General features: G+C 54.8%; 1 protein-coding gene across 1 annotated transcript in view; it reads left to right on the plus strand.

The window, feature by feature from the left end:
- LOC140192674 (uncharacterized) overlaps positions 1-18113 on the plus strand; it is a 30697-nt gene extending 12584 nt beyond the window's left edge. The window contains exons 5-9 of the mRNA XM_072250193.1: positions 5861-6054; positions 6353-6480; positions 9547-9716; positions 16505-16673; positions 17838-18113. Of these exons, the coding sequence (XP_072106294.1) occupies positions 5861-6054; positions 6353-6480; positions 9547-9716; positions 16505-16673; positions 17838-17863 (687 nt within the window). The 3' untranslated portion in view covers positions 17864-18113. The remainder of the gene's footprint in view (positions 1-5860; positions 6055-6352; positions 6481-9546; positions 9717-16504; positions 16674-17837) is intronic.
- The last annotated feature ends 7261 nt before the right edge of the window (positions 18114-25374 follow it).

Consider the following 25374-nt stretch of genomic DNA (forward strand, 5'->3'; position numbering starts at 1 on the left):
AATATATATTGTAAACAACATCAACGTCATCTCTGGAAATCCTCCTCTGCAGCACCTCCAAAGTTGGTGTATCCTTCCTCACGTCAGGAGACCACCTGTGTACCTTGAAAAGTTCCATCAACGTTGTCTTCAAAACATCTTAAATATCAGCTGGGAAGATAGACGAACCAACGTCAGTGTGCTCAATGAAGCAAAAACAACGAACATTGAAGCCTACGTCGTCAAGGACCAACTAAGATGGGGCGGTCGTGTCGTTCGGATGAAAGACGAACGTCTGCCGAAGCTCCCGGCTTAAGGAAGGCAAACGTAAGAGAGGCGGGCAACAGGAGAGAGTCAAAGACGTCTCTCAAAAGCCAACATGAAGAAATGTAACGTCGACGTCAACAGTTGGGAAACCAACGCCAGGGACAGGAAACCCTGGCAAGCCGTCGTCCGAGAAGGGACAGCAACTTTCGAAGCCAGCAGATGTGCGGAACGAGAAGAAAAGGGAAGAAAATGGGAAGAGAGGCAGCAACAACCGAAACCCGATCTGCCGTCTGGAACTACCTGTCCTGAATGCGGAAGAACTTCCAAAGCCAAGATTGGACTCGTAGGCCACTGGAGAGCCCGTAAGCAGATCAACAGAACGAAGACCGTCGTCCTCGACCTGGAGGGACAGCCACGACCACGACGAGTTTGACTGCAGACGAAGACAGTCCAGCTCGTCCTCCTCCGAGTGAGCACTGACGGGCAGCACCCATGGGGGTGGCCAGCCACCAACCGGGTACGGAAATCCAGGGCGGCCGCGGCCACGCAGCAACCTCGCCGCCGGTCCCTCCCCGCCAATGAACCCGTGAATCCGCCCCGGAAAAGCAGAGGCGTCATTGGCCCCTTCCCCCGGGCGGCAAGAAGCCGAACTCAGCGGCCACCCGGCGGCGCCTGGCGATGGTGGGAAGGGCGCGGGGGACGAACACTCCCGCCTTCGTGGTTAGACCGGGAGGGGCCACTGCGTCCGAGCGCCCCTCCACCTTACCCGGGCCGTCCTGGTCTTCCTTTTCCAGGGGAGGTGGTGGAGTTACAAGACCGTGAGTCCTCGGGGCCGAATCAGGCTGTTCAGCCCATCGAGTCTGCTCCGCCGTTCTGTCACGGCTGACCTACTCTCTTTCTCAATCCCGTTCTCCTGCCTCTGCCCCGTGGCCTCTGACGACCGGGCTAACCGAGGACCTGCGCTTTAAATACCCCCAACGTCTTGGCCTCCATGGCCGTCTGCGGAGAGGAATTCCGCAGATTCGCCCACCCTCTGCTAAGGAAAGTCCTCCTCGTCTCTGTTCTGAATGGATGCCCCTCTAATCTGAGGCTGTGTCCTCTGGTCCTAGACTACCCCACTACAGGAAACACCCTCTCCACATCCAGTCTATCTGTGTCCTCTGGTCCTAGACTCCCCCACTACAGGAAACATCCTCTCCACATCCACTCTGTCTGTGCCCTCTGGTCCTAGACTCCCCCACTACAGGAAACATCCTGTCCACATCCATTGTATCTGTGTCCTCTGGTCCTAGACTCCCCCACTACAGGAAACATCCTCTCCACATCCATTCTATCTGTGTCCTCTGGTCCTAGACTCCCCCGACTATCAGAAACATCCTCTCCACATCCACTCTATCTGTGTCCTCTGGTCCTAGACCCCCCCCACTACAGGAAACACCCTCTCCACATCCAGTCTATCTGTGTCCTCTGGTCCTAGACTCCCCCACTACAGGAAACATCCTCTCCACATCCACTCTGTCTGTGTCCTCTGGTCCTAGACTCCCCCACTACAGGAAACATCCTCTCCACATCCACTCTATCTGTGTCCTCTGGTCCTAGACTCCCCCACTACAGGAAACATCCTCTCCACATCCATTCTATCTGTGTCCTCTGGTCCTAGACTCCCCCGACTATCAGAAACATCCTCTCCACATCCACTCTATCTGTGTCCTCTGGTCCTAGACCCCCCCCACTACAGGAAACACCCTCTCCACATCCAGTCTATCTGTGTCCTCTGGTCCTAGACTCCCCCACTACAGGAAACATCCTCTCCACATCCACTCTATCTGTGTCCTCTGGTCCTAGACTCCCCCACTACAGGAAACATCCTCTCCACATCCACTCTATCTGTGTCCTCTGGTCCTAGACTCCCCCACTACAGGAAACATCCTCTCCACATCCACTCTATCTGTGTCCTCTGGTCCTAGACTCCCCCACTACAGGAAACATCCTCTCCACATCCACTCAGTCTGTGTCCTCTGGTCCTAGACTCCCCCGACTATCAGAAACATCCTCTCCACATCCACTCTATCGCCGCCTTTCTCCCGCTCCATAAGTTTCAATGAGATCCCCCCCCCCCTACAATTCTTCCGAATTCCAACGAGGAAGGCCCGGAGCCTTCAAGCGCGCCTGACGCGACAAGCCTTTCGATCCCGGAGGCGTGCGTCGTTGCGGACCCCCCAACACCCAGGGCCCTCTCCTCATCGGGGGGGGGGGGGGAGGTACAGGAGCCTGAAGACACAGGGCCAATTTACACTTCTGCCTCAAATCGACGCTGTAGGTACATAGTTGTGCACCCTTTACCGTAGCAGGCCGCTACAACTGTATTGGTCGGCTTGGCAGCGTCGCATTTCCTCCCACGGCCCAGCCGCTTCCCACTGGGCGTCGGAACGTCGGGGAAGGAGCCCTGGCTGCAATGCTTTCCAGAAAGCTCTGCAGACCACCGAAATTACGGAGGGCCCTGTGCTCGACGCCATTTTGCAGCGAGCTGTCAGCTTCCTCATTGAATGCTCGAATGCCGATGGCCAGTCTCTGAGTATACTATGCATACACCGATGCGAGATACAGGTTTAGATTAGATTAGATTATGAGGACACACAGTCCTCTTTTATTGTCATTTAGTAATGCATGCATTAAGAAATGATACAATATTCCTCCAGTGTGATATCACAGAAACACAGGACAGACCAAGACTGCAAAAGCTAACGAAAACCACATAATTATAACATATAGTTACAACAGTGCAACAATACCATAACTTGATGAAGAACAGACCATGGCACGGTAAAAAAAAGTCCCAAGTCTCTCGAAAGTCCCACATCTCACGCAGACGGGAGAAGGAAGAAAACTCTCCCTGCCATGCCCGACCACAGTCCGACTCGGAGTCGTCCGAAAACTTCGAGCCTCCGACCAGCCCTCCGACACTGAGCACCGAGCACCGTCTCTGCCGAACGCTTCGACCTCAGCAGGTAAAGCCGGGGATTTTGGGGCCTTCCCTCCGGAAGTTTCTCGATCGCAGGGTAACAACAGTGGCGAACGAGGCATTTCAGAAATTTCTCCAAATGTTCCTCTGCTTCTCACGTCCGTCTCCATCAAATCAGAATTGTCCACGGCCCCCTATTCAACAGAAACGATATCGTTTCACCGGAGAGCTGCGCGCGCAGTGTCGTGCTGCCATCTTCTCCTCCGCTATCCAAAGGCAGAGTGTTCCTATGAAACCATTCGTAAGCCAAAATGGCGTAAAGTGAAGAAGCAGTTACCATTAATTTATACGGGAAAAACTTTTGAGCATTCCCAGACCCAATAGTTGGATGCATCAGCAGGGGAGATGAGGCTGAGTACAGGGCTACGGTGGGAAACTTTGTCACATGGTGTGAGCAGAATTATCTGCAGCTTAATGTGAAAAAGACTAAGGAGCTGGTGGTAGACCTGAGGAGAGCTAAGGTACCGGTGACCCCTGTTTCCATCCAGGGGGTCAGTGTGGACATGGTGGAGGATTACAAATACCTGGGGATACGAATTGACAATAAACTGGACTGGTCAAAGAATACTGAGGCTCCCTACAAGAAGGGTCAGAGCCGTCTCTATTTCCTGAGGAGACTGAGGTCCTTTAACATCTGCCAGACGATGCTGAGGATGTTCTACGAGTCTGTGGTGGCCAGTGCGGTCATGTTTGCTGTTGTGTGCTGGGGCAGCAGGCTGAGGGTAGCAGACACCAACAGAATCAACAAACTCATTGGTAAGGCCAGTGATGTTGTGGGGATGGAACTGGACTCTCTCACGGTGGTGTCTGAAAAGAGGATGCTGTCCAAGTTGCATGCCATCTTGGACAATGTCTCCCATCCACTACATAATGTACTGGTTGGGCACAGGAGTACATTCAGCCAGAGACTCATTCCACCGAGATGCAGCACAGAGCGTCATAGGAAGTCATTCCTGCCTGTGGCCATCAAACTTTACAACTCCTCCCTTGGAGGGTCAGACACCCTGAGCCAATAGGCTGGTCCTGGACTCATTTCCTGGCATAATTGACATATTATTATTTAATTAATTATGGTTTTATTACTATCTATTATTTATGGTGCAACTGTAAGGAAAACCAATTTCCCCCGGGATCAATAAAGTATGACTATAAAAATAATAACCTAGCAAGTCGTACCAAATAGCGCATAGAATCTAAAATAACACTAACATATAGTAAAAGCAGGAATGATATGATAAATACACAGTCTATATAAAGTAGAAGTAATGTGTGTACGGTGTAGTTTCACTTAACAGAATCGGGAAGGTTGGGCCAAACGCGATTTGTAGAGAAAAAACAATCTCTGCACATGCGTACACACCTGCCCGTGCAAGGCTTCACGGCCCCGGCAGTCTTTCGGAGTAAACACAAGCTGAAAGCGGGCGTCTTTTTCCGTAAAAGCTGAACTCCTCTTTCGGTTAGCGAAAGCAGGTACTGGGGTAGGTCTTTCGTGAAAGCAAAACGTCGTAAGGCGAAAGTTCGGCAAGTCGGGTGGGGGGGGTGGGGGCGCCTGCCAGTGGTTGGAGGCGATGAAGCAAATCGTCGAATCTCCCTGCCGACGCCCGAATGTACTTGAAATGCCTTTCCTCGTCCGCGTCTCTCAGTGGCCGGACGAGCACAGAAAATTCTCCCTCCTTCAGTTTCCAGTCGCCGTTGTTTGGAGTTCTGAATTTCAACACGAAGAAACTCAACTCAGTGGTGTAGAAACCCCAGGGCCAACTAGCGTTTCGGCGGTGAATTGCAGAGCAACGCAGACACACCAACGCACGAGAATAGATGCTCACAACGGCGTAGGCTATGGCGTAAGCTAGCACTCACAAGTATTAATCAGCCTACACACTCGACCATTCAGGAACAGCTTCTTCCCCTCTGCCGTCAGATCTCTGACAGATATTGAAGCCGTGAACACCATCTCACTTTTTTTATTTGCTCTGGTTTCTCACTGATGATGTGATTAAATTGTTAAGCAGCACACATCAAAATTGCTGGCGAACGCAGCAGGCCAGGCAGCATCTCTAGGAAGAGGTACAGTCGACGTTAAGTTGTTAATATATCTTTTACTATAATTTACAGTTTTTATGATTATGCATTTCAATGTACTGCTCCCGCAAAAACACAACAAACTTCATGACACAGGCCGGTGATGTTAAATCTGATTCTCACTCTGGGTTGTGCTGGAGCGCGTGGGGATTTGACCAGCAGGCCTTGCTGGTGTGTGTGTGTGTGTGTGTGGGGCACGTCTAGGGTTGCCCCGGATACAGGTAAGGGTGGGGCAGGTGGGGCTGCTGGGTATCGCGAGACCTGCTGGAATATGCGGCGGTTGTAACCAGCAGATGAGCGGTCCGCCCTGCCGGCTCTGCTGGTATGTGCTGGTGCCTCGCTCCTCGCCTCCAGCTGGGGTTGAAAGGGCAGATGGGCAGCTTTCTGTCACGGTCGGCCTCCCTAATCTGCTGGGAATCTCCCAGATCTGCCGGCGTATAACCAGCAGACCTGCTGGTCAAAACGGGTACCCGAGTCGCTCACCCCCTCCTCTCCTTCTGCCACTGCCCGCAGGCCAGCAGACAGCGGGCAGGCCTGAGCGAGGAGCTCCAGCAGACCCAGCAGAGGCTGCAGTCCCAGCAGGAGGCTGAGATCCGGGTGAAACGAGAGCTCGAGGACGGAGCACGAGACAAGGCGGCTGTGGAGGTCCAGCTGAGCATCGCCCAGAGAGAAATCCATGTCCTTGGGACAGAGATTCAGGGGCTGAGGTAGGGACAGCAGGCCCCTCTCCCTCCCCTCCGTCTCTCCCTCCCTCCCTCCCTCCCTCTCCCTTCCTCCCTCCCTCTCTCCCTCTCCCTCCCTCCCTCCCTTCCTCCCTCCCTCTCCCTACCTTCCCCTCTCCCTCCCCTTCCCCTCTTCCTCCCCTTCCCCTCTCCCTACCTACCCCTCTTCCTTCCCCCTCTAATCCACTGTCTCTCCCTCTCTCACCCCTTTCTCCCCTCACCCCATCTCCCTCTCTCTATCTCCCCCCACTCTCTAAACCTCGTTCACTCCCTCTCCCCGCAGAACAGCCCGCGACTCCCTGGAGACGTCACTGTACGCTGAGACGCAGCGCGTATCTCGTTTAGAAACCACGCTCCGTCAGGCCCAGTCTGAAGCCGAGGCCTACAGGAAGGCAAAGGAATCCTTGCAAGGTGGGTCTGACCCGGGGGGGGATACGGAGACAGGAACTGTGCACGGTGCTCCCGGTGTGTGTGGGTCTGACCCAGGGGGATACGGAGACGGGAACTGTGCACGGTGCTCCCGGTGTGTGTGGGTCTGACCCAGTGGGGATACGGAGACGGGAACTGTGCACGGTGCTCCCGGTGTGTGTGGGTCTGACCCAGGGGGGAAACGGAGACAGGAACTGTGCACGGTGCTCCCAGTGTGTGTGGGTCTGACCCAGGGGGATACGGAGACGGGAACTGTGCACGGTGCTCCCGGTGTGTGTGGGTCTGACCCAGGGGGATACGGAGACGGGAACTGTGCACGGTGCTCCCGGTGTGTGTGTGTCTGACCCAGGGGGATACGGAGACGGGAACTGTGCACGGTGCTCCCGGTGTGTGTGGGTCTGACCCAGTGGGGATACGGAGACGGGAACTGTGCACGGTGCTCCCGGTGTGTGTGGGTCTGACCCAGGGGGGTACGGAGACGGGAACTGTGCACGGTGCTCCCGGTGTGTGTGGGTCTGACCCAGGGGGATACGGAGACGGGAACTGTGCACGGTGCTCCCGGGTGTGTGTGGGTCTGACCCAGGGAGATACGGAGACGGGAACTGTGCACGGTGCTCCCGGTGTGTGTGGGTCTGACCCAGGGGGATACGGAGACGGGAACTGTGCACGGTGCTCCCGGTGTGTGTGGGTCTGACCCGGGGGGGATACGGAGACGGGAACTGTGCACGGTGCTCCCGGTATGTGTGGGTCTGACCCGGGGGGGATACGGAGACGGGAACTGTGCACGGTGCTCCCGGTGTGTGTGGGTCTGACCCAGGGGGGATACGGAGACGGGAACTGTGCACGGTGCTCCCGGTGTGTGTGTGTCTGACCCAGGGGGATACGGAGAGAGGAACTGTGCACGGTGCTCCCGGTGTGTGTGTGTCTGACCCAGGGGGGATACGGAGACGGGAACTGTGCACGGTGCTCCCGGTGTGTGTGGGTCTGACCCAGTGGGGATACGGAGACGGGAACTGTGCACGGTGCTCCCGGTGTGTGTGGGTCTGACCCGGGGGGGGGGGATACGGAGACGGGAACTGTGCACGGTGCTCCCGGTGTGTGTGGGTCTGACCCGGGGGGGATACGGAGACGGGAACTGTGCACGGTGCTCCCGGTGTGTGTGGGTCTGACCAGGGGGGGATACGGAGACGGGAACTGTGCACAGTGCTTCCGGTGTGTGTGTGTCTGACCCAGGGGGGATACGGAGACAGGAACTGTGCACGGTGCTCCCGGTGTGTGTGGGTCTGACCCGGGGGGGATACGGAGACGGGAACTGTGCACGGTGCTCCCGGTGTGTGTGGGTCTGACCCAGGGGGATACGGAGACGGGAACTGTGCATGGTGCTCCCGGTACGTGTGGGTCTGACCCAGGGGGGTGGGGAGATGATGCGGAGACGGGAACTGTCCACTGACAGGTCACTGAGGAATGGTGTGAGGGAGCTGGATTAACGTCAGTGGGGATACAGTTCGTGATACAGGGTGGTTTGGGAGCTCTCACAAAGCACTGGAGGAACTCAGCAGGTCGGGCAGCATCCGTGGAAAAGATCGGTCGACGTTTCGGGCCGGAACCCTTCGTCAGGACTGTAGAGGGAAGGAGCAGAGGCCCTATAAAGAAGGTGGGGGGAGGGTGGGAAGGAGAAGACTGGTAGGTTCAGGTGAAAAACCAGTAAGGGGAAAGATAAAGGGGTGTGGGAGGGGAGGTAGGGAGGTGATAGGCAGGAAAGGTGAAGAAAGAATAGGGGAAAACACAATGGGTAGTAGAAGGAGGTGGAACCATGAGGGAGGTGATAGGCAGCTGGGGGAGGGAGCAGAGTGACATAGGGATAGAGGAAGGGAGGGGGAGGGAATTACCGGAAGTTGGAGACCAAGGAGCTGGAGACTACCTAGACGGTATATGAGGTGCTGCTCCTCCAACCTGAGTTTAGCCTCATCATGGCCGTAGAGGAGGCCATGTATGGACATATCTGAATGGGAGTGGGAAGCAGAGTTGAAGTGGGTGGCTACAGGGAGATCCTGTCTGTTGTGGCGGACGGAGCGGAGGTGCTCGACGAAGCGGTCCCCCAATCTGCGTCAGGTTTCACCGATGTAGAGGAGGCCGCACCGGGAGCGCCGCATGCAATAGATGACCCCAACAGACTCACAAGTGAAGTGTTGCCTCACCTGGAAGGACTGTTTGGGGCCCTGAATGGTGGCAAGAGAGGAGGTGTAGGGACAGGTGTAGCACTTGTGCTTACAGGGATAAGTGCCGGGTGGGGGATCCGTGGGGAGGGACGTGCGGCCCAGGGAGTTGCGGAGGGATCGATCCCTGCGGAAGGCGGAGAGGGGTGGAGAGGGAAAGATGTGCTTAGCGGTGGGGTCTTTATAGGGCCTCTGCTCCTTCCCTCTACAGTCCTGACGAAGGGTTCCGGCCCGAAACGTCGACCGATCTTTTCCACGGACGCTGCCCGACCTGCTGAGTTCCTCCAGCGTGTTGTGAGCGTTGCTTTGACCCCAGCATCTGCAGAGTATTTTGTGTTTAGGGTGGTTTGGGAGTTTGGTCACTGAAGGGCGGTGTTTGCCGTTTCTGGTCTGACTTTGTGTCCATCTCCCTTTCTCCCTCCCTCTCTCCATCTCCATTTCGTGCTCTCCTTTCCCTTTCTCCTTCTTTCCCCCTCTCTCCTCCCTTCTCCCTCTCTTCTCCCTTCTCCCTCCCTCTCTCTTTCTCCCTCTCTCTCTCTCTCCTTTCTCCCTCTCTCCTCCTTTCTCCCTGTCCTCCCCTCTCCCTGTCCTCTCCTCTCCTTTTTCCTTCTCTCTCCATCCTCCTCTCTCTTTCAATCTCTCCCTCTCTCCCTCTCTCCGTTTCCTGCTCCCCCTCTCCATCTTCATCTCCCTTCCTCCATCTCCTTCCCTTTCTCTGTCTCCATCTCCCTGTCTCCCTCCCTTTCCTTCTCTTCCTCACTCCGTCTCTCGCTCTCTCCATCTCGGTCTCTCTCCCTCTCCCTCCGCCTCCCTCCCTCCCTCCCCTGTCCAGGCGAGCTGGGCCAGAGCAGGGAGGAGCTCGAGGAGCGGAGGCTGGAGTGGGAGCGGGAGAGGGCGGACCTCGGGGAGAAGCTGGGCGCCGTGCGGGAGGAGGCGCTGAAGGCCCGGGAGGCGGCTGAGGAGGGTCATCAGACGGAACTGCAGCAACTCCGGGAGGAGAAGGTAGGGAGGGAGCGAGGGTGGGCAGTGCGGAGGTGTGTCGGTGTGTGCGTGCGTGCTTCTGTGTTTGTATCGGTGGTGGGTCTCGTCAGCAAGAATGGCGACTAGTGATCAGTGATGTTTCCATTATGAGGACACTCAGTCCTCGTTTATTGTCATTGAGAAATTCACGCATTAAAAAATGATACAACGTTCCTCCAGTGTGATATCACGGAAACGCAGGACAGGCCGAGACGAAAGCTGACCAAAAACCATACAATTATAACATATAGTTACAACAGCGCAAAGCAATACCGTAATTTGATAAAGAGCAGACCATGGGCACGGTAAAAAAAAAAGTCCCAAAGTCCCCGATCGACTCATCATCTCACGCAGGCGGCAGAAGGGAGAAACTCTCCCCACCGTGAACCTCCAAGCGCCGACAACCTGCCGAGGCGTTGGAAGCACCCGACCGCAGCCGACTCCAAGCCCGTCCGAAAAACTCCGAGCCTCCGACCAGCTCTCCGACACCGAGCACCGAGCACCATCTCTGCCGAGCGTCTCGGCCCCGGCCCCGGCAACAGGCAATAGGCAAAGCCGAGGATGTGGGGCCTTCGTCTCCGGAGATTCTCGATCGCGCAGTAGCAGCTGCAGTGAAGCGGGCATTTCAGAAGTTCCTCCAGATGTTCTTTGATGCCCGGCCCCTAGTTACACATAGCGATATTCATTCGGAACAGCCGCGCGCGCTGCGTCTCGCCGCCATCTTCTCCTCCTTTGTGAGTGTGTGTGTGAGCATATGCGTGTGTATATATTTGTGTATCTGTGTTTGTGAGTGTGTGTGTGAGAGAGAGCATGTGTGTGTTTATATATTTGTGTGTGTGTGTGTTTGACAAAGTCCCTTTGTCAAATGGGATCCTAAACCGGAAGATGTAATGTCGAAATTGAAATTGTACAAGGCATTGGTGAGGCCAAATGTGGAGTATTGTGTACAGTTCTGGTCACCGAATTATAGGAAAGATGTCAACAAAATTGAGGGAGTACAGAGAAGATTTACTAGAATGTTACCTGTGTTTCATCTCCTAAGTTACAGAGAAAGGTTGAACAAGTTGGGTCTTTATTCTTTGGAGCGTAGAAGGTTGAGGGGGGACTTGATAGAGGTGTTTAAAATTATGAGGGGGATTGATAGAGTTGACGTGGATAGGCTTTTTCCATTGAGAGTGGGGGAGATTCAAACAAGAGGACATGAGTTGAGGGTTAGGGGGCAAAAGTTTCGGGGTAACACGAGGGGGAACTTCTTTACTCAGAGAGTGGTAGCTGTGTGGAACGAGAAGTGATCGAGGCAGGTTCGATTGTGTCATTTAAAGTTAAATTGGACAGATATATGGACAGGAAAGGAATGGAGGGTTATGGGCTGAGTGCAGGTTGGTGGGACTGGGTGAGAGTAAGAGTTCGGCACGGACTAGAAGGGCCAAGATGGCCTGTTTCCGTGCTGTAATTGTTATATGGTTATAAGATTAAGATTTGGCTGCTTGGGTTCAGAACCGGCCTTGCGCAGGAAAGACGGGAGGGTAGAGGGTGAAGGGCCTTATTCGAGCTGGAGGTCTGCAACTTGTGCTGATCCACAGGGATCTGTGCTGGGACCTCTGCTGCCTGTGATGTGTATGAATTTACAGGCATCCGTTCGTCTCGCGAGACCGCGGATTTGCCGCCTCGGAAGGTTTCCAGGACGCAGGGCCTGGGCGAGGTTGTACGGAAGGCCGGCAGTTGCCCATGCTGCAAGTCTCCCCTCTCCACGCCACCGATGTTGTCCAAGAGAAGGGCACCAGGACCCATACAGCTTGGCACCGGTGTTGTCGCAGAGCAATGTCAAGTCAAGTCACTTTGTACTGTCATTTCAATCGTAACTGCTGGTGCAGAACATAGTAAAAATGAGACAACTGTTTCCAGGACCGTGGTGCGACGTGGAAGGATACAAAAACTACACGGAAGAAAAAACCACAGAAGCTACACTAACAACAGGAATTCTGCCGATGCTGGAAATTCAAGCAACACACATCAAAGTCGCTGGTGGATGCAGCAGGCCAGGCAGCATCTCTAGGAAGAGGTCCGGTCGACGTTTCGGGCCGAGACCCTCCGCCAGGACTGCACTAGACTACAGACCTACCCAGGACTGCATAAAGTGCGCAAAACAGTGCAGGCGCTACAGTAAATAATTAGCAAGACAGTAGGCAGAGTAGAGGGTACAGTAGGTCAGTGTCAGTCTGGACTCTGGGTATCGAGGAGTCATAGAAACATAGAAAATAGGTGCAGGAGTAGGCCGTTCGGCCCTTCGAGCCTGCACCGTCATTCAGTACGATCATGGCTGATCATCCAACTCAGAATCCTGCACCAGCCTTTCCTCCATTCCCCCTGATCCCTTTAGCCACAAGGGCCATATCTAACTCCCTCTTAAATATAGCCAATGAACCGGCCTCAACTGTTTCCTGTGGCAGAGAATTCCACAGATTCACCACTCTCTGTGTGAAGAAGTTTTTCCTCAGCTCGGTCCTAAAAGGCTTCCCCTCTATCCTCAAACTGTGGCCCCTCGTTCTGGACTTCCCCAACATCGGGAACAATCTTCCTGCATCTAGCCTGTGCAATCCCTTTAGGATCTTATACGTTTCAATCAGATCCCCCCTCAATCTTCTAAATTCCAACGAGTACAAGCCCAGTTCATCCAGTCTTTCTTCATATGAAAGTCCTGCCATCCCAGGAATCAATCTGGTGAACCTTCTCTGTACTCCCTCTATGGCAAGGATGTCTTTCCTCAGATTAGGGGACCAAAACTGCACACAATACTCCAGGTGTGGTCTCACCAAGGCCTTGTACAACTGCAATAGTACCTCCCTGCTCCTGTACTCAAATCCTCTCGCTGTAAGAGCCTGATGGCTTGAGGGAAGAAACTGTTCCATAGTCTGGTTGTGAGAGCCCGAATGCTTCAGTACCTTTTGCCAGACGGCAGGAGGGAGAAGAGTTTGTATGAGGGGTGCGTGGGGTCCTTCATAATGCTGTTTGCTTTGCAGATGCAGCGTGTGGTGTAAAGGTCTGTAATGGCGGGGAGAGAGGCCCCGATGATCTCCTCGGCTGACCTCACTATCCGCTGCAGGGCCTTGCGATCCGAGACGGCGCAATTCCCGAACCCGGGAGTGGTGCGGCTGCTCGGGATGCTCTCGATACAACCTCTGTAAGAACATGGTGAGGATGGGGGGGTGGGTGGGAGATGGACTTTTCTCGGCCTTCGCAGAAAGTAGGGTCGCGGCTGGGCTTTCTTTGCTATGGGGAGCTGCTGTTGAGGTTCTCTGCCAGGCGAAGGCCCAGAAATTCGGTGCTCTTAACCATCTCTACGGAGGGGCCGTCGATGTTCAGCGGAGAGTGGTCGCTCCGAGTCCTCCTGGAGTCAGCAGCCGTCTCTTTTGTTCTGTTGACGTTCAGGGGCAGGTTGTTGGCTCTGCACCAGTCCGTTAACCACTGCACCTCCTGTCTGCGTGCTGACTTGTCGTCCTTGCTGATGAGACCCATCGGCGAACTGGAGGATGTGGTTCGAGCTGTGTGTTGCAGCACAGTCGTGGGTCGGCAGAGTGAACAGCGGTGGACCGAGCAGACAGCCCTGGGGGGCCCCCCCCCGTGCTCGGTGCGATGGTGTTGGAGATGGTGCTCCCGGTCCGGACTGACCTTGAGGTCTCCCGGTCAGGGAGCCTGGGATCCAGCTGCAGAGGGAGGTGTCCAGGCCCAGTAGGCTCAGCCGGACACAACACACCGCCCCGGCCCAGGCTCGAACGAGCCACCTTCGGATCGCCGGGGCGACGCCTCAGCCGCGTGGCCACGCGCCCGCACCGTGTACGAGTGCCCCGGGCTGACAATGTCGGCGGCCGGGTCGGTGAGTTTGCCGACGGGACCGAGATGGGTGGGGTTGCGGGGGCTGCGGGAGACCGTCGAAGAGCACGGCGCGAGCGCGCGAGAGAGGACCGCTTGCCGGTGTGGGCAGGGAGACGGCAGATGGAGTCTAACCCAGGTCAAGGTGAGGTGCCACACCTCGGCAGGGCAAGCAGACAATAGGGTCAGGAGTAGGCCATTCGGCCCCTTCGAGCCAGCACAGCCATTCACTGTGATCATGGCTGATCATTCACAATCAGTATCCAGATCCTGCCTTATCCCCATCACCTTTGATTCCGCTATCTTTAAGAGCTCTATCCATCTCTTTCTTGAAAGCCCCCAGAGATTTAGCCTCCACAGCCTTCTGGGGCAGAGCATTCCATACATCCACCACTCTCTGGGTGAAAAAGTTTTTCCTCAACACCGTTCTAAATGGCCTACTCCTTATTCTTAAACTGTGGCCTCTGGTTCTGGACTCACCCATCAGTGGGAACATGTTTCCTGCCTCCAGCATGTCCAATCCCTTAATAATCTTATATGTTTCAATCAGATCCCCTCTCAGCCTTCTGAATTCCAGAGTATACAAGCCCAGTCGCTCCAATCTTTCGACATATGACAGTCCCGCCATCCCGGGAATTAACATTGTGAACCTACGCTGCACTCCCTCAATAGCAAGAATGTCCCTCCTCAAATTTGGAGACCAAAGCTGCACACAGTACTCCAGGTGTGGTCTCAGCAGGGCCCTGTACAGCTGCAGAAGGACCTCTTTGCTCTTATACTCAATTCCCCTTGTTATGAAGGCCAGCATGCCATTAGCTTTCTTCACTGCCTGCTGTACTTGCATGCTTGCTTTCAGTGACTGATGTACAAGGACACCTAGATCTCGTTGTGCTTCCCCTTTTCCTAACTTGACTCCATTTAGATAATAATCTGCCTTCCCGTTCTTGCCACCAAAGTGGATAACCTCACACTTATCCACGTTAAACTGGGAGGCAGCTCCTCGAGGTGTTCCCTGGTCTGGGCCAACTCCCCTGGGCGGGAAGGGAGGGAAGGAGTTGCGGAGAGAGGGACAGAGGATAAGGGTTCGGAGAGAGGGAGAGACGGGGGAGATGTGGGCTCCTTAACAGTGTTGCTGAGCAGAGCGACCTCGGGGTCCAAGCTCACGGCTCCCTGAAAGTGGCTGCGCAGGCTGAGACGGTGGTTGAGAAGGCCGATGCTAAGCTTGCTTTTGTGAGCCGAGGCACCGAGTTCGAAAGTCAGGGGGGTGGTGTCGCAACTTTATCAAACTCTGGTTGGGGCCCATCTGGAGAATCGCACACTGTTCTGGCCTCCCCCGCTGCAGGAAGGACGTCGGGGCTTCGGAGAGGCTCAACGGGACGCCGCCTGGGTTCGTGTGCTCCCAGCAGAGGCCGGGTAAACTGGGGGCTGTTTTCTCCGGGACAGCCGGCGGCCGAGGGGAGATCTGACAGAGGGTTCCCGAGACTGTGTGAGAGAGGCAAAGATAGAGTGGCAGCCTCTGCTCGACTCTGCCGCGCGCGCGCTTGTGCGTGTGTCTCTGCCTGAGTCAGTGACCCTGCGTGTGTGTCTGTGTCTGTCCCTCGTTCCCTCCGTCCGGTGCCGTGTTCCCTGTCCGCTCTGCGCTGCTGCCCTCTCTCCGTCCCTCCGTGCCGCGCCCCCTCCTACTTTGCCCCCCCTTGCTCCCTCTGTTCCTCTCACCCTCTCTCTCCCTTTCTCTCTCTCTCTCTGTCCGTCTTCTCTCCCACCACCACCCTCTCTCCATCTCCCCTCTCCTTTCTTTCTCTCTCTCTATCCCTCCCCCTCTCCCCTACCCGTCTCTCCCCCTCCCCTCCTCCCTATCTCTCCGTCCATCTCCCTCACACCCTCCAGCTCTCCCTCTCCCCTCCCCTTTCTCAGTCTGTGTTTCTCTCTCTCCTTGTCTCTGCCTGTCTTCCACTCTCTCCCCCTCTCCCTCCCCACCTCCATCTCTCCCTCTATCCTTCCCTCTCTTTGCCCACGCTCTCTCGGTCCTGCCCCCTCCCTGTCCCTCTCCAGCCCTCCCTCTCTGTCCCCGTCCCACTATCCCTCCGTCGCTCTCTCCTTCCCTCCCTCTGTCTCTCTTCCTCGCTTCTCTCTCTCTCTCTCTCTGTCTTTCTCTCTATACCTCTCTCTCTCCCTTTCCCTGTCTCTCTATCCCACTCTCCCTCTTTCTCTCTAACCCCCTCTCTTTCTCTGTCCCTCTATCCCCCTCTCTTTCTCTGTCCCTCTATCCCTCTCTCCTCTCTTTCTCCACCCTCTTCTCTTGCCCCTTCTCTCTCCTCATCTCTCTCCCTCTCTCTCTCTCCTCTCTATCCCTATCTCCCTCTTTCTGTCAATTTATCTGTTCCCCTCTCTCTGTCCGACTATCTTTCTCTCCTCTCTTTCACCCCCCCTCTTTTCTCTCTCCCCTATTTCTCCCCTTTCTCTCCCCCCTCTCTCTCTCCCCCCTCTCTCCCTCCCCCCTCTCTCCCTGTTTGTTCCTCTATCCCTCTCTCTCCTGTCTTTCTCCACCCTCTTCTCTCGCCCCTTCTCTCTCCTCATCTGTCTCCCTCTCTTTCTCTCCTCTCTATCCCTATCTTCCTCTTTCTGTCAATTTATCTGTTCCCTCTCTCTGTCCGACTATCTATCTCTCCTCTCTTTCGCCCCCCTCTCTTTTCTCTCTGCCCTATTTCTCCCCTCTCTCTCCCTCTCTCTTCCCCTCTCTGTCCATTTGTTCCTCTATCCCTCTCTCCTGTCTTTCTCCACCCTCTTCTCTCGCCCCCTTTTCATCCCTCTCCGTCTCTCTCTCTCCTCTCTCCCTCCCTCTCCCCCCCTCACGTCCTCTTCTGTTTTGAATCGGTCGATCTTACCCCCCTCGCCCGCAGTCGGCCCTGAGGCGGTCGCTGGAACAGGAGCACCGGTCGGCCCTCGAGGACCTACGCCAGCGATGCGAGGGGGAGACGGAGCGGGCGGAGGGCCTGCGGGAGGTGGCGACGCTGTTGCGCCAGGAGAAGGAGGCCGCCGTGCGCGGGGGCCGAGCGGCAGAGGAAGGAGGTGAGGTGGGGGGGGGAGGTGGAGGGGGTCTCCCTTCGGGGGCGCGGATTCTCGTTTTCGTTGAGGGGAGCGGGAAGGCGGGGGGTGCGTCCTGTCGGGAACGCGGACCGTTGGGGGGTGGGGGACGGGGCGTGGAGGGGAAGTGGACCGAGGATTGGCGGGTGGGCTTTGACATCGATAAAAGCGAGCGGATGCATTTTGCAAAGTCAGGCCTGCGGAGGACTTAGAAAACCATAGAAAAACTACAGCACAGAAACAGGCCTTTCGGCCCTTCTTGGCTGTGCCGAACCATTTTCTGCCTAGTCCCACTGACCTGCAGACGGACCATATCCCTCCATACACCTCCCATCCATGTATCTGTCCAACTTATTCTTAAATGTTAAAGAAGAACCCGCATTTACCACCTCGTCTGGCAGCTCATTCCACACTCTCACCTCTCTCTGTGTGAAGAAGCCCCCCCTAATGTTCCCTTTAAACTCCCCTCCCCCTCACCCTTAACCCATGTCCTCTGGTTTTTTTTCTCCCCTTGCCTCAGTGGAAAAAGCCTGCTTGCATTCACTCTGTCCATACCCATCATAATTTTATATACCTCTATCAAATCTCCCCTCATTCTTCTACGCTCCAGGAATAAAGTCCTAACCTATTCAACCTTTCCCTGTAACTGAGTTTCTCAAGTCCCGGCAACATCCTTGTAAACCTTCTCTGCACTCTTTCAACCTTATTTATATCCTTCCTGTAATTTGGTGACCAAAACTGAACACAGTACTCCAGATTCGGCCTCACCAATGCCTTGTACTGTGTGTGTGAGAGAGAGGGAAGGCAGAGATAGAACGACAGACAGAGAGAGAGAGAGAGAACATAACAAAAGAACATCAGAAACAGGAGCCGCAGTCGGCCATCTGTCCCGTCACGGACACGGGAGACCTCTGCCGACTGTGATGGTATTGGGTTCCCCGTCCTCGAAGCCTTAAGGAAGATTTTAAGCCCTGTCTGACGGAGGTTTCTGCAGGTAGCCTCACTCTACCGAGGTTATCCTGTATCCACCTACTCTTCCAGGACTAACTTAGTTCCCCGGACTCTGCGGTGAAGTTTTAATCATAATAAGATAGATAGATAGATAGATATACTTTATTAATCCTGAGGGAAATCTGGTTTTCGTTACAGCCGCACCAACCAAGAATAGAGCGTAAATATAGCAATACACAAAACCCCAACAATCAAACAACAAATGCAAACTATGTCAGATGGAAAATAAGTCCAGGACCAGCCTATTGGCTCAGGGTGTCTGACCCTCCACGGGAGGAGCTGCACGTTCGATGGCCACAGGCAGGAACGGCCCAGTGTTGTATCTCGGTGGAATATGGCCGAAGTCCAACAGTAAAAAGTTCAATATCCAGTCTGCAAACACGTTCCTCGATCGTAATATACCCCGGATTGCACTATCCGTTGTTAGCCAGAACGGTAAGCACCCAACTCCTTAACGCTTACCGCTCTCAGTGCACTTCCTGTCAGCCGGGACAGTGTTACCCACCCAACTCCTCTTCTCCAAAAGTCTCTGCTGTCTCGACCCGGTCCTCTTTCCTCTGCTTTGTGATCCCCCTCTGTGTGTTTTCCTCCGGATTTCAGCAGGGGTGTCCGCTAAGCCGGCCGGTATTTGCTGGTCCGTGGAATACACGATGCGACCTTGCTTCTGTCCCGCGTGTCGGATGCAACCATTTCCAGCGCTAAAGAAAACCCAAATAAAACTCTCCCTACCAGCATGTTAGAGAGGGTGCAGCTTCGACGTGTTACCGTGGAGAAAAAAAATAAAATAACGTAAATTAAAATGTAAGAAGAAAGTAAGAATAGATCGGAACGGCTGGACCAGGCTACACACACATAATAACAATCTAACTCTATGTTTAAAGCACTTTACATGCAGGTGACGCAGTTCAAAGTGTTTTATAATGGGGAAAAAGTGCAAACCTTAAAATGAAATGGAAATAAACGTGAAATTAAAACACAAGATGTTAGTCAAAATCAAGACCAAACGAATAGGTTCTGGGCTGCCGTTTCGGAGAGTCTCCATCCCTTACAGATACTTGTAGAGGTGTTCTATGAGGAGCGTTTGATGGCTCTGGACCTGTACTCGCTGGAGTTCAGAAGAACGAGAGGGGATCTCACTAAGGACGTAAGAAATAGGAGCAGGAGTCGGCCATTCGAGCCAACTCTGCCATTCAATAAGATCACAGCTGATCTGACCACCGACTCATCTCCACCCGCCTGCCTTTTCCCCAAAACCCTCAATTCCCCTCCTATGCAAAAAAAAATCTACCCGACCTTGACTTAAATATATTTACTGCGGGAGCCTCCGCTGCTTCGCGGGGCAGAGAATTCCACCACCCTCTGGAAAACCAGTTCCTCCTCATCTCTGTCCCAAATCCACTCCCTCCGAGTCCTCAGGCTGCGTCCCTCGTCCTCGTCATAGTCACAGTGATACTTTGTCGATCCCGGGGGGGGGGGGGGATTGGTTTTCGTTACAGTTGCACCATAAATAATCAACAGTAATAGAACCATAAATAGTTAAATCGTAAATCTTGGTCTGATCAGGGACAGTCAGCACGGCTTTGCGAAGGGCAGATCGTGTCTAACAAGCCTGATAAAGTTCTTTGAGGAGGTGACCAGGCATATAGATGAGGGTAGTGCAGTGGATGTGATCTATACGGATTTTAGTAAGGCATTTGACAAGGTTCCACACGGTAGGCTTATTCAGAAAGTTAGAAGGCATGGGATCCAGGGAAGTTTGGCCAGGTGGATTCAGAATTGGCTTGTCTGCAGAAGGCAGAGGGTGGTGGAGGGAGTACATTCAGATTGGAGGGTTGTGACTAGTGGTGTCCCACAAGGATCTGTTCTGGGACCTCTACTTTTCGTGACTTTATTAACGACCTGGATGTGGGGGGGTAGAAGGGTGGGTTGGCAAGTTTGCAGACGACACAAAGGTTGGTGGTGTTGTAGATAGTGTAGAGGATTGTGGAAGATTGCAGAGAGACATTGATAGGATGCAGAAGTGCGCTGAGAAGTGGCAGATGGATTCAACCCGGAGAAGTGTGAGGTGGTACACTCTGGAAGGACAAACTCCAAGGCAGAGTACAAAGTAAATGGCAGGATACTTGGTAGTGTGGAGGAGCAGAGGGATCTGGGGGTACATGTCCACAGATCCCTGAAAGTTGCCTCACAGGTGGATAGGGTAGTTAAGAAAGCTTATGGGATGGTAGCTTTCATAAGTCAAGGGATAGAGTTTAAGAGTCGCGATGTAATGATGCAGCTCTATAAAACTCTGGGTAGGCCACACTTGGAGAACTGTGTCCAGTTCCAGTCGCCTCACTATAGGAAGGATGTGGAAGCATTGGAAAGGGTACAGAGGAGATTTACCAGGATGCTGCCTGGTTTAGAGAGTATGCATTATGATCAGAGATTAAGGGAGCTTGGGCTTTACTCTTTGGAGAGAAGGCGGTTGAGAGGAGACATGATAGAGGTGTACAAGATAATAAGAGGAATAGATAGAGTGGACAGCCAGCGCCTCTTCCCCAGGGCACCACTGCTCAATACAAGAGGACATGGCTTTAAGGTAAGGGGTGGGAAGTTGAAGGGGGATATTAGAGGAAGGTTTTTTTACTCAGAGAGTGGTTGGTGCGTGGAATGCACTGCCTGAGTCAGTGGTGGAGGCAGATACACTAGTGAAGTTTAAGAGACTACTAGACAGGTATATGGAGGAATCTAAGGTGGGGGGTTTATATGGGAGGCAGGTTTTGAGGGTCGGCACAACCACGAGGGGTACGGACAGGGTGAACATGCACAGACTTTTCCCCCAGGGTTGGGGAATCGAGAACCAGAGGGCACAGGGTTTAAGGTGAGCGAGGAGGAGAGAGATTTAATAGGGACCCGAGGGGCAACTTTTTCACCCAGAGGGAGTGGTCGAGGCAGGTACATTAACGACACTCGGACAGGGACACGGACAGGGAAGGTTTAGAGGGATACGGTGGTCCGTCTGTGGACAGGGACACGGATAGGAGAGGTTTAGAGGGAATACGGTGGTCCGTCTGTGGACAGGGACACGGATAGGAGAGGTTTAGAGGGATACGGTGGTCCGTCTGTGGACAGGGACACGGATAGGAGAGGTTTAGAGGGATACGGTGGTCCGTCTGTGGACAGGGACACGGATAGGAGAGGTTTAGAGGGATACGGTGGTCCGTCTGTGGACAGGGACACGGATAGGGAAGGTTCAGAGGGATACGGTGGTCCGTCTGTGGACAGGGACACGGACAGGGAAGGTTCAGAGGGATACGGTGGTCCGTCTGTGGACAGGGACACGGATAGGAGAGGTTTAGAGGGATACGGTGGTCCGTCTGTGGACAGGGACACGGATAGGGAAGGTTCAGAGGGATACGGTGGTCCGTCTGTGGACAGGGACATGGACAGGGAAGGTTTAGAGGGATACGGTGGTCCGTCTGTGGAAGGAGCTGCCAGGGGAAGTGGTCGAGGCAGGTACGTTAACGACACTCGGACAGGGACACGGATAGGAGAGGTTTAGAGGGATACGGTGGTCCGTCTGTGGACAGGGACACGGACAGGAAAGGTTTAGAGGGATACGGTGGTCGGTCTGTGGACAGGGACACGGATAGGAGAGGTTTAGAGGATACGGTGGTCCGTCTGTGGACAGGGACATGGACAGGGAAGGTTTAGAGGGATACGGTGGTCCGTCTGTGGAAGGAGCTGCCAGGGGAAGTGGTCGAGGCAGGTACGTTAACGACACTCGGACAGGGACACGGATAGGAGAGGTTTAGAGGGATACGGTGGTCCGTCTGTGGACAGGGACACGGACAGGAAAGGTTTAGAGGGATACGGTGGTCGGTCTGTGGACAGGGACACGGATAGGAGAGGTTTAGAGGGATACGGTGGTCCGTCTGTGGACAGGGACACGGACAGGGAAGGTTTAGAGGGATACGGTGGTCGGTCTGTGGACAGGGACACAGGTAGGAGAGGTTTAGAGGATACGGTGGTCCGTCTGTGGACAGGGACACGGATAGGAGAGGTTTAGAGGGATACGGTGGTCCGTCTGTGGACAGGGACACGGATAGGAGAGGTTAGAGGGATACGGTGGTCCGTCTGTGGAGAGGGACATGGATAGGAGAGGTTTAGAGGGATACGGTGGTCCGTCTGTGGACAGGGACACAGATAGGAGAGTTTAGAGGGATACGGTGGTCCGTCTGTGGACAGGGACACGGATAGGAGAGGTTTAGAGGGATACGGTGGTCCGTCTGTGGACAGGGACACGGATAGGAGAGGTTTAGAGGGATACGGTGGTCCGTCTGTGGACAGGGACACGGACAGGGAAGGTTTAGAGGGATACGGTGGTCCGTCTGTGGACAGGGACACGGACGGGGAAGGTTTAGAGGGATACGGTGGTCCGTCTGTGGACAGGGACACGGATAGGAGAGGTTTAGAGGGATACGGTGGTCCGTCTGTGGACAGGGACACGGACAGGGAAGGTTTAGAGGGATACGGTGGTCCGTCTGTGGACAGGGACACGGATAGGAGAGGTTTAGAGGGATACGGTGGTCCGTCTGTGGACAGGGACACGGATAGGAGAGGTTTAGAGGGATACGGTGGTCCGTCTGTGGACAGGGACACGGATAGGAGAGGTTCAGAGGGATACGGTGGTCCGTCTGTGGACAGGGACACGGACAGGGAAGGTTTAGAGGGATACGGTGGTCCGTCTGTGGACAGGGACACGGATAGGAGAGGTTTAGAGGGATACGGTGGTCCGTCTGTGGACAGGGGATACGGATAGGAGAGGTTTAGAGGGATACGGTGTCCGTCTGTGCACAGGGACACGGATAGGAGAGGTTTAGAGGGATACGGTGGTCCGTCTGTGGACAGGGACACGGACAGGGAAGGTTTAGAGGGATACGGTGGTCCGTCTGTGGACAGGGGACACGGATAGGAGAGGTTTAGAGGGATACGGTGGTCCGTCTGTGGACAGGGACACGGAGAGGAGAGGTTTAGAGGGATACGGTGGTCCGTCTGTGGACAGGGACGCGGATAGGAGAGGTTTAGAGGGATACGGTGGTCCGTCTGTGGACAGGGACGCGGACAGGAGAGGTTTAGAGGGATACGGTGGTCCGTCTGTGGACAGGGGACGCGGACAGGAGAGGTTTAGGGGGATACGGTGGTCCGTCTGTGGACAGGGACACGGACAGGGTAGGTTTAGAGGGATACGGTGGTCCGTCTGTGGACAGGGACACGGATAGGAGAGGTTTAGAGGGATACGGTGGTCCGTCTGTGGACAGGACACGGATAGGAGAGGTTTAGAGGGATACGGTGGTCCGTTTGTGGAGAGGGACACGGATAGGAGAGGTTTAGAGGGATACGGTGGTCCGTCTGTGGAGAGGGACATGGATAGGAGAGGTTTAGAGGGATACGGTGGTCCGTCTGTGGACAGGGACACGGATAGGAGAGGTTTAGAGGGATACGGTGGTCCGTTTGTGGACAGGGACACGGATAGGAGAGGTTTAGAGGGATACGGTGGTCCGTCTGTGGAGAGGGACATGGATAGGAGAGGTTTAGAGGGATACGGTGGTCCGTCTGTGGACAGGGACACGGATAGGAGAGGTTTAGAGGGATACGGTGGTCCGTCTGTGGACAGGGACACGGATAGGAGAGGTTTAGAGGGATACGGTGGTCCGTCTGTGGAGAGGGACACGGATAGGAGAGGTTTAGAGGGATACGGTGGTCCGTCTGTGGACAGGGACACGGACAGGGAAGGTTTAGAGGGATACGGTGGTCCGTCTGTGGACAGGGACACGGACGGGGAAGGTTTAGAGGGATACGGTGGTCCGTCTGTGGACAGGGACACGGATAGGAGAGGTTTAGAGGGATACGGTGGTCCGTCTGTGGACAGGGACACGGACAGGGAAGGTTTAGAGGGATACGGTGGTCCGTCTGTGGACAGGGACACGGATAGGAGAGGTTTAGAGGGATACGGTGGTCCGTCTGTGGACAGGGACACGGATAGGAGAGGTTTAGAGGGATACGGTGGTCCGTCTGTGGACAGGGACACGGATAGGAGAGGTTCAGAGGGATACGGTGGTCCGTCTGTGGACAGGGACACGGACAGGGAAGGTTTAGAGGGATACGGTGGTCCGTCTGTGGACAGGGACACGGATAGGAGAGGTTTAGAGGGATACGGTGGTCCGTCTGTGGACAGGGATACGGATAGGAGAGGTTTAGAGGGATACGGTGGTCCGTCTGTGGACAGGGACACGGATAGGAGAGGTTTAGAGGGATACGGTGGTCCGTCTGTGGACAGGGACACGGACAGGGAAGGTTTAGAGGGATACGGTGGTCCGTCTGTGGACAGGGACACGGATAGGAGAGGTTTAGAGGGATACGGTGGTCCGTCTGTGGACAGGGACACGGAGAGGAGAGGTTTAGAGGGATACGGTGGTCCGTCTGTGGACAGGGACACGGATAGGAGAGGTTCAGAGGGATATGGTGGTCCGTCTGTGGACAGGGACACGGACAGGGAAGGTTTAGAGGGATACGGTGGTCCGTCTGTGGACAGGGATACGGATAGGAGAGGTTCAGAGGGATACGGTGGTCCGTCTGTGGACAGGGACACGGATAGGAGAGGTTTAGAGGGATACGGTGGTCCGTCTGTGGACAGGGATACGGATAGGAGAGGTTTAGAGGGATACGGTGGTCCGTCTGTGGACAGGGACACGGATAGGAGAGGTTTAGAGGGATACGGTGGTCCGTCTGTGGACAGGGACACGGACAGGAGAGGTTTAGAGGGATACGGTGGTCCGTCTGTGGACAGGGACACGGACAGGGTAGGTTTAGAGGGATACGGTGGTCCGTCTGTGGACAGGGACACGGACAGGAGAGGTTTAGAGGGATACGGTGGTCCGTCTGTGGACAGGGACACGGATAGGAGAGGTTTAGAGGGATACGGTGGTCCGTCTGTGGACAGGGACACGGATAGGAGAGGTTTGGAGGGATACGGTGGTCCGTCTGTGGACAGGGACACGGATAGGAGAGGTTTAGAGGGATACGGTGGTCCGTCTGTGGACAGGGACACGGATAGGAGAGGTTTGGAGGGATACGGTGGTCCGTCTGTGGACAGGGACACGGATAGGAGAGGTTTAGAGGGATACGGTGGTCCGTCTGTGGACAGGGGACACGGATAGGAGAGGTTTAGAGGGATACGGTGGTCCGTCTGTGGACAGGGACACGGATAGGAGAGGTTTAGAGGGATACGGTGGTCCGTCTGTGGACAGGGACACGGACAGGGAAGGTTTAGAGGGATACGGTGGTCCGTCTGTGGACAGGGACACGGATAGGAGAGGTTTAGAGGGATACGGTGGTCCGTCTGTGGACAGGGACACGGACAGGGAAGGTTTAGAGGGATACGGTGGTCCGTCTGTGGACAGGGATACGGATAGGAGAGGTTTAGAGGGATACGGTGGTCCGTCTGTGGACAGGGACATGGATAGGAGAGGTTTAGAGGGATACGGTGGTCCGTCTGTGGAGAGGGACACGGATAGGAGAGGTTTAGAGGGATACGGTGGTCCGTCTGTGGACAGGGACACGGACAGGGAAGGTTTAGAGGGATACGGTGGTCCGTCTGTGGACAGGGACACGGACAGGAGAGGTTTAGAGG

The sequence above is a fragment of the Mobula birostris genome, unplaced genomic scaffold (assembly GCF_030028105.1).
Source record: "Mobula birostris isolate sMobBir1 unplaced genomic scaffold, sMobBir1.hap1 scaffold_2105, whole genome shotgun sequence".
NCBI lineage: Eukaryota > Metazoa > Chordata > Chondrichthyes > Myliobatiformes > Myliobatidae > Mobula > Mobula birostris.